General features: G+C 49.7%; 1 protein-coding gene across 43 annotated transcripts in view; it reads left to right on the forward strand.

Moving 5' to 3' along the window:
• Positions 1-12,100, forward strand: part of TLN2 (talin 2) — a 479,276-nt gene that overhangs the window by 412,297 nt on the left and 54,879 nt on the right. For 41 of the 43 annotated variants that reach the window (XM_070054308.2, XM_089310520.1, XM_070054305.2 and 38 more), the window contains 3 exons: positions 3,758-3,904; positions 7,041-7,142; positions 10,149-10,268. In XM_070054308.2, the coding sequence (XP_069910409.2) occupies positions 3,758-3,904; positions 7,041-7,142; positions 10,149-10,268 (369 nt within the window). The remainder of the gene's footprint in view (positions 1-3,757; positions 3,905-7,040; positions 7,143-10,148; positions 10,269-12,100) is intronic. The other 2 variants (XM_070054331.2, XM_070054332.2) reach the window with 1 other exon arrangement.

Below are 12,100 nucleotides of genomic sequence, written 5' to 3' on the forward strand. Positions count from 1 at the left end.
TGCTCTTGGTTATTTAAATATGCCTTCATTGAGGTTCCACTGTGTCTGTGGGTTTCTGAAGCCGTAGTGCTCAGGTAGCAGGTGTGCAGGATTCGGGATGCTTCTGTTAAAGCTGGAACTTGAAGCTAAGAAGAAAAGGCTTGGATGAGGCCTGAGCAATGGGAAGCAGCTTTGTAGAAGAATCCTGTAGGAGTCTGTAAACCTGAAATGTGTGCAGGAGAGCAGGCCTTCTAGAGAATTCCTCTAGACCTGGATAGGCAACAGCAAGGGTATGCTTTTTTTTTTTTTTAAGATTTATTTATTTATTCAAAAGTCAGAATTACACAGAGAGAGGAGAGTCAGAGAGAGAGGTCTTCTGTCCGATGGTTCACTCCCTAATTGGCTGCAACTGCCGGAGCTGCGCCAATCCAGAGCCAGGAACTTCTTCCTGGTCTCCCACACAGGTGCAGGGGCCCAAGGACTTGGGCCATCTTCTGCTGCTTTCCCAGGCCATAGCAGAGAGCTGGATCGGAAGTGGAGCATCCGGGTCTCAAACCGGCACCCATATGGATGCCGGTGCTTCAGGCCAGGGCGTTAACCCGCTGTGCCATAGCGCTGGCCCCAAGGGGTATGCTTTTGTAAGTTTCAGTGACCCAGTACACGGCAGATATCCTTAAAATTTCCCAAGCAGTTCACAGAGCAGTTTTGTGCCCCCAAAATTGGCTTCCAATGCTTTCCTGAGCCCGTGTAAAAGAACAGATCCTTGGCACGTCGCACTCGTCTCCCCCTAAAACATGTGCCTCGTTTTAGCATGATGTGGGATGGCTGGCTTGTCGGTGTCGCCAGACCTGGGGAACCACACCTTCCATTTCACCTCTGCAGAGAGGATGTATTTGAGTGGCATGCCCTCCCTTGAGGTCATGTGTAGGAGAGAACACCTTGCAGGTGTCTGTCATCAGAAGGAAGCAGTGCGCACCTTGTGTCTTCTGCCCTCTGTGCTGTGAGATCAGCCATCAAGCTTAATGACCAGTTTGCTTCATTGCATCTGGAAGACACAGATCCATGCAATCCTGACAGAGCTGCCTCCAGGATAAACACCCATCACCAACACTTTTCACGTCTCATCAGATCCTGTATTTAAGGAACTCTTCCTACTTCCCATGGCTTTTCAATTCAGAAAGGGCCAGCTCCTCTGACTCGCACAGCCTCTTCTTGGAATTCTCTTTTATGTAAAGAATCACTCATGGGTCAGGCCTTATGGTGCAGCTTATAAGCCAACACTTGGAATGCCCACATCCGGTATCAGGGGGCCTGCTTCAAATCCCGGCTGCTCTGCGCTCAGTCAGCTCCATGCTAATGCACCTGGGAGGCAACAGAAAATGGCCCCAGTACTTGGGTCCCTGCTACCCACGTGGGAGATCTGGATGGAGTTCCTGGCTTCAGCCTGGCCCAGCCCCAGCTGTTAAGGACATATAGAGAGTAAACCAGCATATGGAAGATCAATTCTCCCCCTTCTCTCTTTCTCTCTCTCTCTTTCCCTCCTCCTTCCTTCCTTCTTTCTCTCCCTCCCTCTCTCCCCTTCTCTCTTTCTCTTTCTCCCCATATCTCTGTTACTCTTTCTTTCAAATAAATAAATCACCTTAAGAAGTTAATTACCATTTCCCAGTGACTTCCCCGGCTCTCTTATCTACCAAAGTAAAGATGCAGTGTCTCCTCCCAGGGGGCCAAGGCTGTGCTAACCACTCTGTGGGCAGACCTGACACCTGGGTGCTGTGAACCACCTGTCATTAGGTCACATGTACAGGGCAAGGGACAGCCACCTTCCAGACGGCCTTTATTAAAAGAAGGCACCTGCACCCATTTCTTCAGCTCAGAATTTCACCTCAGAGCATTGTTAAAAATTATTCCATTTCACTTGGGAGGAAGCCAAGTCCAGGACCACTTATGTAGTTAGTGGTGGGACCAGACCTGGAATCCAGGGGCTGTGGCATAGTAGGTAAAGCCTCTACCTGTGACACTTGCATTCCATCTAGATGCCAGTTCATATCCCAACTGCTTTACTTTCAATCCAGCTCCCTGATGGTGGCCTGTGAAAAGCAGGAGAAGATGGCCCAAGTACCTTGGCCACTGCCCCCAACGTGGGAGACCCAGATGAGGCTTCTGGCTTCAGCCTGGCCTAGCCTTGGCCATTGGAGCCATCTGAGTAGTGAACCAGCAGGTGGAAGATCTGTCTCTCTCTCTCTCTCTCTTCCCCTCAACCCTGTAACTCTGACTTTCAAATAAATAAATAAATCTTAGAAACAAAACAAAAAAAGAACTAGATCCCAAATTTGTCTGACCACCCCGTGGCTCTTTGTCTTACTGCTGCTGGAGGTATCTCAGGGAGCTCAGCACTAGGGTTTTGCCATCATTTTTTCCATTCATTTACACAGCCCCTGCTCAGTGCATCACGCATGTGTGAAACACCTACAGTTCTTCTTTCCTAAGATATATTTAATTTATTTGAAAGGCAAAGCAAGAGAGAAATGGAGTGACAGAGAGAGATCTTCCATCTACTGATTTATTTCTCAAATGATCCTAAGAGCTGGACTGGGCCAGGCTGAAGCCAGGAGCCTGCAGCTCCTTCCGTGTCTCCCACATGGGTAGCAGGGACCCAGAGACTTGGGCCATCTTCCCAGTGCTTTAGCAGGGAGCTGGATCAGAAGCAGAGCAGCTGGGACTTGACCCAGTACCCATATGGGATGCTGGCATCACAGGTAGTAGTGTAACCCTCTGTGCCACGATGCCAGCCCCACTTGCTGTTCTTAAAACACATCTCTAAGGTACAGTTAAAGGAACATGTGGGCTGCAGGGGCTTTGCCTAGAGCGTTTGCCCTTGAGGAATTTTCCTTATTCTCCTATTTCTCCAGCCTCAAATAAGACCATTTTTTGCATAGTTGAAGAGACTTTGGGTTCTTCTGCAAGTTGATTTCTCTTGTGTGTGCTCACATTCTCATAATCCCATCCATTTACAGGCACGGAATTACACCTTACTGGGCAACTCTGAAGAGATCTACATTTGTTAGAATACATTTTATCTTTATGAGAAGGGGTCTTTAAAGATAACATTAATGGGTTTTTTCATTAAATGTGTCAAGTGTTGTATTTAAGAACCTGTGGCATTCTGTTCCCACTACCTGAACGTGGTAAAATATGTTAGTCATGTCATAAGACACTCTTTGGCCTCCACCTGCGGCACCGGCACACCGGGTTCTAGTCCTGGTTGGGGCAACGGTTCTGTCCCGGTTGCCCCTCTTCCAGTCCAGCTCTCTGCGGTGGCCTGGGAGTGCAGTGGAGGATGGCCCAAGTCCTTGGGCCCTGCACCCGCATGGGAGACCAGGAGGAAGCACCTGGCTCCTGGCTTCGGATCAGCACAGCGCGCTGGCCATAGCAGCCATTTGGGGGCTGGCCCAACGGAAGGAAGACCTTTCTCTCTGTCTCTCTCTCTCTCTCACTGTCCAGCTCTGCCTGTCCAAAAAAAAAAAAAAGACACTCTTTGATATTAAAGTTTTATTTTTCCTCTCCATTGTAAAAAGGGGTCTTGTTTTCTGATTTTTATTTGTTGCAATCAAATGTTCAAACAAAATCAGGGAAAGGGGAAACTGTTGTTGCTGTGTTCTGTCATGGAGATAGTGTTGCACTCGGCTTTTTAAGTTTGTTCTTCAGCAAAACAGTTCTCGAAAGACTGGGCACCATTTCTTCCTGCCCGAGGAAGTGTTTCACAATATCCCCGCCTTAGGCACAGCACACCCACGACGCCATCACAGAGGCCGCCCAGCTGATGAAGGAAGCCGTGGACGACATCATGGTGACGCTGAATGAAGCTGCCAGTGAAGTGGGGCTGGTAGGAGGCATGGTGGACGCCATCGCAGAAGCCATGAGCAAGGTAGGCGTGAGCTCCCAGACTCCTCCACTGCTGCCCATCTGCTCCCCACTCTCAGGCGCTGACCGGCAGCCAAGGCCCATCCCAGCAGGGCTCTCCTTGCCCTGGGCATTCCAGTCAGCGTACAGATGTCCACTCACATGTCCAGTGCGTCGCTCATTCTTGATGAGCCATTGCTCTTAGAAGCCACTTGCCAACCTCCTTCTGGTTGTGCATGCAGGAATAATGGAGCCGTATTTGATATCATTGGTTTCCTAGTTTGTAAAATGGACGTGATTATTTATCTCTCCTGTCTACTTCATAGACTTATTGTAATGAAGTAATGCAGGAAATCCCAAGTGCTGGCCTTGGGAATCGTGGGAAGCTTTTAGAATGCAGAGTCCTGGCCTTCTACGCCTGACCTGCTTGGTCAGAAGCTCCCTGGAATGGAGCCTAAAAATCTCAGTACTTGCTAAGTATACTCATGGTTCTGGTAGCGAGCCAAACACAGAAGCCACTGAGAGAGAGTGGATAGAAGCCCTTAGTGAACTCTGGCAGGAGTAGACGTAGAGGATAGCATGAGTACTGCCCGCCACCCAGTAACCGTTGTCGAGATGGGTCAGTAGGCAGATGAGACTGCACACAGTTCCATCTCCTTGTCTCCTGCTCTTCCCCCGAGACGTCTGTCCCCAGTCACATCAGCTTGACAGTCTTTAGAATGAACCATCGATCATTGACATCTAATTACTGCCTCCTGATAGTGTAGCCGAGAATGATAGACGTCATCTGTATTTGGAACTGTCCACTGTCAGATTATGAGTGTGTTAATGTGGTTTTGGGAGTTAGTAAGTGGCTTTTAATTGCTGATTTGGAGAAGACTGCTTGTTCAGATCTCCATGAAGAAAGGAGGTCTTGAAACTAATTAGAATAATTCTCCTTTCTCATCATGTAGTTATCATCAGACTAATGAAGGAACAAGCTGGAGCTGGAATGCCCTGGCCTCCTGTTAGACAGCCCAGGCTCCACTTTGTCAAAGCATCCCTTAATTTAGGCTGTGGGCTTCTTAGGCTCCAAATGTGGATAGTTTGGCATAAAATGAATGATTTTCCCCTTTTCTCAAGGCCCTTGGGTAAGTCCCGGTGGATTTGTTTGGGGGACTTCAGAACAACAGAGCTTTGAAAATAAGCCATGTGGCCGGCACTGTGGCTCACTAGGCTAATCCTCCACCTGCTGCGCCGGCACCCCAGGTTCTAGTCCCGGTTGGGGCACCGGATTCTGTCCCGGTTGCTCCTCTTCCAGTCCAGCTCTCTGCTGTGGCCCAGGAAGGCAGTGGAGGATGGCCCAGGTCCTTGGGCCCTGCACCCGCATGGGAGACCAGGAGGAAGCACCTGGCTGCTGGCTTCAGATCGGGTGCAGCGTGCTGGCCGCAATGCACTGGCCGTAGCAACCACTTGGGGGGTGAACCACAGAAAAAGGAAGACCTTTCTCTCTGTCTGTCTCTCTCACTGTCCTCTCTGCCTGTCAAAAAAATAAAAAAGAAAAATAAAAAAAGAAAAGAAGTCATGTGTCTACCACAGACACTAAAGAACAGAGATTTGAAACTCTACTGGTAATCTTTGTGTTCTTTGGAGAACGTATTTTTCCAAATCACTCTAATGATAGGGAAATAGTCCATAAATTCCTGGAAAATGAAAGTCAGGTCCTGAAGTTTTTGGTTGATGGTCCTGAGCCTTAAGGACTGTGATGGGCTATAGTCAAGGAAAGCAGCTCTTGGTCCGGTGTTGTGGCGTAGCAGGTAAAGCTGCCACCTGCAACACCAGCATCCCTGTTGAGACCCGGCTGTTCCACTTCTGGTCCAAGTCCCTGCTGTGTGCCTAGGAAATCAGTGAAAGATAGACCAAGTGCTTCACCCTCGGGAGACCTGGAGGAAACTCCTGCCTCCTGCCTTTGGCCTAGCCCAGCCCCTGTCGTTGTGGCCATTTGGAGAGTAGAACAGCAGATGGGAGATCTCTCTCTCTCTCTATCTCTCCCTCCCTCCCTCCCTCCTTCCCTCCCTCTCCCTCTCTCCTCCTCTGTGTCTGTCTCTTCTACTCTGTAAATCTGACTTTCAAATGAATAAATCTTAAAAAAAAAAAAAAAAAAAAGGAAAGTAGCTCTTGTCCCATCTGATGTCCATGGTGTAACTGCTGCTCACTCAGTCCAGAACACACTGGATCTTTCTGGAAGGGCTGGGGACAAAGTGTGGTATTGTGTGATAGCAATAATCAGGAACTGCTGAGGACACAAGCCACAGAGGCCTGGATGAAGGGTTTCTCTTCCTTGGTTGTTCCGTGGAGTGTGCAGTTGGACTTCCACTGCTGGCTTTCACCCTCACCTGCCCGACCAGAAGTCCAGGGCATCACCGTCACCTCTTCCTCATTCCCCCTTTACCCAGCGTCTTGGGATTTCATGTTGCAGTCATATTTGTTTTCATCTGGGCCTTATTTTTTTTTCCTTGTGGTCCAAGGAAAAAAATTAAAGAGATAAAATGAACAAAACCCTATGTCCTGTACCCCTACTATATCATGAAATAAAGGGCACATTAATATCAAAGAAAGTAGGAGGGAGGAGTTATCATCTCAGAATAAAAGAAAATCTTTCAGCTAAATAAGTTTGAAATCCTGAAGAACTCACCACTGTGTTTTTCACATTTTCTCCAAACTGGTTAAAGGACTGTGGTGGGGGCCTGTGGCTAAGTGTTCCAAGCACCCCCTTGCTCCCGCACTCCCCCAGGTTGGCCATAATGTTGCTTCTCCTGGACTGGTCCTGGCACACTGTACTGCCCGACACCCAGCAGGTGCCCAGTCTGCACTGATGGAGCGTGTCCACAGCACAGTCCTCACTTCATAGCAGGGCCCCATCCCATGATGGGGGTCTTCAGCAGCATCCAAATGCCTGCTGAAGAAACAGACTAGCGTAGAGTCTGTGTTGATGGTTCAGGGAAAGTTGTGTCCCAGGCTGTGTAGCCCCAGCCTGATCCTCTGTCGCAGTCCTTACTGCAGGCGTTGAAAGGTTCTTTTGCCTTTGGGCCTCTCGTTCTTTGAGGTTCCTAATTCTGTAAATACAGTTCATGCTTGGAAAGGCAGCTTCTGATTTTTGGTTCTTTTTCTCTTTCCAACAGCTTGACGAAGGCACTCCTCCCGAACCAAAGGGAACATTTGTCGACTATCAGACAACTGTGGTCAAATACTCCAAAGCCATTGCAGTGACGGCTCAGGAAATGGTAAGAAGCAAAAGCTCCCCTCCCGCTGCTGGTCACCCCCTTTATGCACCACCGCCCCCACGTCTTCAAGCCTGGGATCCGTGCAGGGGAGAAAGACTTGTCCTTGTTCCCAGGGCCTCCCAGTTCCAGCTTCTGTCCTCCATCTCTGGTCACAGCTTCTGCCTGTGGTCTCGAAGCTTAGTTTGCTGGAGTTTGCATCTCCTGAAAAAGTTGTGAGAGGGAATTAAAGATGACTGAGACCTGGGCGTGAAGATGGGTGAACAAAGGAAGGAGAGAAAGTGAGAGAACAGAGGCCACCGTTGTGGCGTAATGGTTTAAGCTATTGCCTGCAATGTTGGCATCCATATGGGCGCCAGTTCAAGTCTCAGGTGCTCTGTTTCCTATCCAGCTCCCCGCTGGTGTGCCTGGAAAGGCAGTGAAAGATGGTCTGAGTTCTCAAGCCACTGCTACCCATGTGGGAGACCTAGATGAAGCTCCTGGTTCCTAGCTTTGGCCTGGTCCAGCCCCAGCTGTTACAGCCATTTGAGGAGTGAACTGGCAGATGAAAGATCTCTGTGTCTGTCTGTCTGTCTGTCTCTCTCTCTCTCTCTCTCTCCAGAAGGGGCTATGACAGGGAAACTGGAGTTGGGGGCTGGGGATAGGGTCCTCTTCACCTCTCAGAGGACTTGAGGGGCTTTATTAAAACTCTCATCAAAAGAAGATGTTTTCAGACAAAACCAAACAGAACAGAGATTATCCAGCACAGAGCTTGTCACTTTGGGAGGGCTGTTTTGTTGCTAAAATGCAATGCAACCAGAACTGTATTGTATGGGTCCTTATAGAAAAAGGGCCTTGAGAGACACTGAATGCTTTCTTGATTTATTAAAACATGATTCAGATATGACAGATGGCATCCTCACAGAATAATAGATGTTCACAGTAAGTTCCCCTGAACTTTTGAAGGCTCAAATGCCACGGGATAAAATTTCAGAAGATGCCTCTTTGATGCCTGCCAGATAAACCTGAGTGGAGAGATCAGGTGGCCTTCCCAGCTGGGGGACCAGAACAAGCCCCACCCGACATGTGCTCTAGATGGCTTTGCCGTCATGTAACCGTGTGTCCACTAGAGGTTGAGCTTGGACCATGAAGGCGTCCCTGGCTGATGGGTTCATTCAGAGGAGACACAGTTGTGATTGTGCCGGGCTTCCTGCTGTTTAAAGAAACCAGGCTGGGGAGGGAGGTGAAAGGGGAACCCATCTTGGTGTACTGGAAAGAGGACCAAGCTCGTCCTTGTTGGAAAGCAGGCCTTAGGTCTACTCGGGCAGCCACATTGTGCCCGATGCCTGATGAGCAGGGAGCAGTCATAGCCGTGGATGCAAATGTTCCCGAGTGGTCTCCTATGTTTCTGGAGTATCTCCTGGGCCAGGCTCCCAGCTCTCCTGCTGAGACCCTTGATATCCAAGATCCTAAGAGGCCCAGTCTCAGGTTACATGGCTATTCCTGAGATAGTTGGGCTGGTTCCTTGGATGGGAAAGAGCTTGTTGCACCTCACCAGGTCATGCCCAGCAGCTTTGTGCTCCTGTCGGTAGGGAACAGGTGGAGCAGCCCATGAGACCACCTTACTCTCTTGGGGTTCCATATACATTCCTTGGAATCCACACCTGGGCCTGAAGCCCTCAGGGTTTCCTAAAAATATGCCTTCTATGGAACATGAAGTTGGGTGAGCAAAGGAAGGGGAGAAACAGTCGCTCCCGTCCCACCTCAGTGGAAGTGGGGTCATTTTGAAGAGCTTTTTAAAAATACTTTTTAAAAGATTTATTTATTTGAAAGGCAGAGTTAGAGAGAGAGAGAGAGAGAGAGAGAGAGAGAAAGATCTTCCATCCACTGGTTCATTCCTCAAATAGGCAGAGCAGGACCAGGTCATAGCCAGGAGCCAAGAACTCCATCCAGGTCTCCCATGTAGGTGCAGGGGCCCAAGCACGTGGGCCATCTTCTGCTGCTTTCCCAGGTGCATTAGCAGGGAGCTGGATTGGAAGTGGCATATCCAGGACTCAAACTGACGCCCATATGGAATGCTGGCACTGTAGGCGAAGGTTTCACCTGCTGCACCACAATGCCGGCCCATTAAAACTCTTTATAGTCAGGGTGCCAAAGTGCCACAGGCAGAGACAGTTATCCAGAGCCAGAGAAGAGGTGGGGCAGGAGGGCAGGCCCTGAAAAAGGGACAAGGGTGCCTTTCTGGGTGACAGGTTAAAACTGTTGTGATCATTGGAGGCATAAAACCAGATACTAGCATGTTAGCTAAGTAAAATAAACTGAGGCACATTATAAAATACTGTCTTGGCCATAAAGAGGTAAAATCTGACCCTTATGGTACACTCTTAACTAGATCTGTGGCTGAAGCTTTGTCATTTGTGGGGCACAAATTCACCACAATGCTTTGTTCTCAGAGTCGTTGCCCTTAGTGGTGCCTTCTCCCTCATTTCTCATGCACGAATTCCTTTACAGCCCTGTCCTCGGGTGTCCTTCTGCCTGGGTGGTGCCTGCTTCTGGGGGCCTGGAGCCCATGTGGGTTATCCACAGCAGCCTGGGCTCCTGGAGGTGGCATGCACAGGGCCTGTGCCCCTTGGTGGTTTCTCAGGGGACTTCTGGTGACCCCACAGGGCAGGGCTGCCCTAGGCTGCCACCCTCACCTGCCAGAACTAAACCCGAGGGCCCGGCTCCACCCTGCACGGCCTGAACGCTAAGCACCTGCCCGCCTGGCCCGGCCAGAATCTGCATGCCTGCAGGCGGTGCTGCAGGTCTGCAGGGGCTCTGGCTGGCCTCTTGCTGTGATGCAGCATGGGCTCCGCTTGAACTGCCCTCTCCAGGGTCCAGTCCCGAGTGCAAGCCCTGACCTTCACCCCATCGGGAGCTTAAAAGTGAATGACATCCTTTGGCTTCCGATGATATTAACACGTGGTTCTCATGCTTTTCTCTGTATGTGTGTGTGTATGTGTTTGTGTCTTGCTTGTTTTCTTTTTCCAGATGACTAAGTCGGTTACTAACCCGGAGGAGTTGGGAGGACTGGCTTCACAAATGACCAGTGACTATGGGCACCTGGCCCTCCAGGGCCAAATGGCAGCAGCCACGGCGGAACCAGAAGAGGTCTGCCACCTTAAGCCCCCTATGTTTAGAAGCACATGCTCCCTGGAGCTCCCCTGCCCCGGGGAGGGGCCTAGCTACCACCCCAGAAGACCCCAGCCCAGTAATTAGAACTGAGTATAGTCCCTGGTACAGTGCAGTGCATGCGCCCACCCCCGTAGCCCCAGGCGGTGCTCAAGGCTCTTCCCCTTTCTGGGGCCTTCTGGCTGAGAGCCAGCAGCAGGACATGGTTTGCAGTTTCTGCCAGGCCCCTATGCCTGGCCCATCACCTCTTGCCTCTAAGCATGCATGATCCTGGGGCTTCCGGTGTCTTCCCCACAATACACACATCTGTGTGTTTTCCAAAGGCTCACTCAAGTAGGGGACTTGGCTTTCCTTGTCTAGGCAGCCACCTTCAGGGAACAGATTCTTGCCTGATTATCCTTGGGCTTTCCTAGAGCTGGCATGGGTCCCTTCCTCTACCTCACCTCCTGGTGTAGGCTTGGCCTCAGATTGCCTGCTCCCCTACCAGTCTCACAGTGGCAAACATTAGGCCCACAAGGCCACTTTCTGAAAGCACCCATCTCTGGCATCTCTGAGAACCGAGAGGGTCACTGGATGGTGCCCAGGGTGGGCAGAGCTCCAGGGAGCCTGCTGGCACCAGTGACATGGAGGAGACTGGGGCCCAAAGAACCCATGGCTCCTTTAAGAACACAAGGTCCATCTGAAATAGAGAATGCAGTGGAGTGGGTGGCAGGCTCCCTGGGGAGACAAAGGTGGCCATGCCATGGGATCCAGCAAGCTGTTTATTGAGCACAGAATGTGCAAGACATTCCTCAGTAAGCCAGGTTGTTGACGCGACAGGTCAGGACTGGGCTGCTCATCTGCTTGCCACGATAGTCATGGTCCCCAAGTTCCTCTGGGCTGCCGTTTCTCCCTGGAGTCAGGTCTGAGCATGTCTTAACAAAGACTCCCAAGGAGGGGGCTACAGAAATGAAGAGTCAAAGCAAAGTGACTTTCTAACGTGTTGCGTGACCGTGCATGTGCCTAGAAGCATCACACGTGCTTGCATCCCTACATAGCTAGCATGGGATGACTCAGCTCCTAACAGCGCCTGCATTGTGAGATTTCAGGATGATTATTTAGGCTGCAGCATGAATAATTCTGTTTGTAATGAGCACGTGAAGTCACTACCAAGAAAGAAGCTTATCAGAGACCGACATCAAGACTTGATTCTTGACACAAGCCCATCAAATTAAAAAAAAAAAAAAAAAGACTCCCTGTTTTTTAGTAAGACTAGACTGTGGTTCTAGTCTATAATTTACCTAGACATGTGATTCATTTGATTAATGTGTAATTTTTGTATTTCATAAATAAGAGTAAGGGGACTTTTGTTACAGTTAAGTTGAGTTGGAACAATGCAGGAAAGGACTGGCTTTGAGAAGGGGAATTAAAAGCAGAAAGAGATGGTGATTACAGCAAGGTTTGGATCTTTGTCCCCAGAAACCTTGCAAAATGGAATGCACCCCTGACCCCATCTCCCTTCTAAGACCCTTTCCATGTCTGAATTCTTAGGAGTTACCCAGCCCATGTATGAAACAAGCAGATTTTCTTACTGCAACACAGATCATCAAAGCAAAAATATAAAATATTGCAGAGCAGCCAAGAAAGAAAAATGCACAGCAAAAAGTGCCCCAGCTGGTTGCTTGAGTTGCTGGCCCTGCGCAGGGAGCAGCTGAGGTTTTCATTAAGGTTTTCCCTTTTTGCCCTTGCATCTTGAGATGTAGTTTACATTCCTGACACACAAGCAGTGTGACCTGGAGCAACAGGGGGAAGAGAGAATATAAAATTACCAG

Source organism: Oryctolagus cuniculus, chromosome 12, assembly GCF_051225735.1.
Source record: "Oryctolagus cuniculus isolate XC-2025 breed Fujian yellow rabbit chromosome 12, ASM5122573v1, whole genome shotgun sequence".
NCBI classification, from domain to species: Eukaryota; Metazoa; Chordata; class Mammalia; order Lagomorpha; family Leporidae; genus Oryctolagus; species Oryctolagus cuniculus.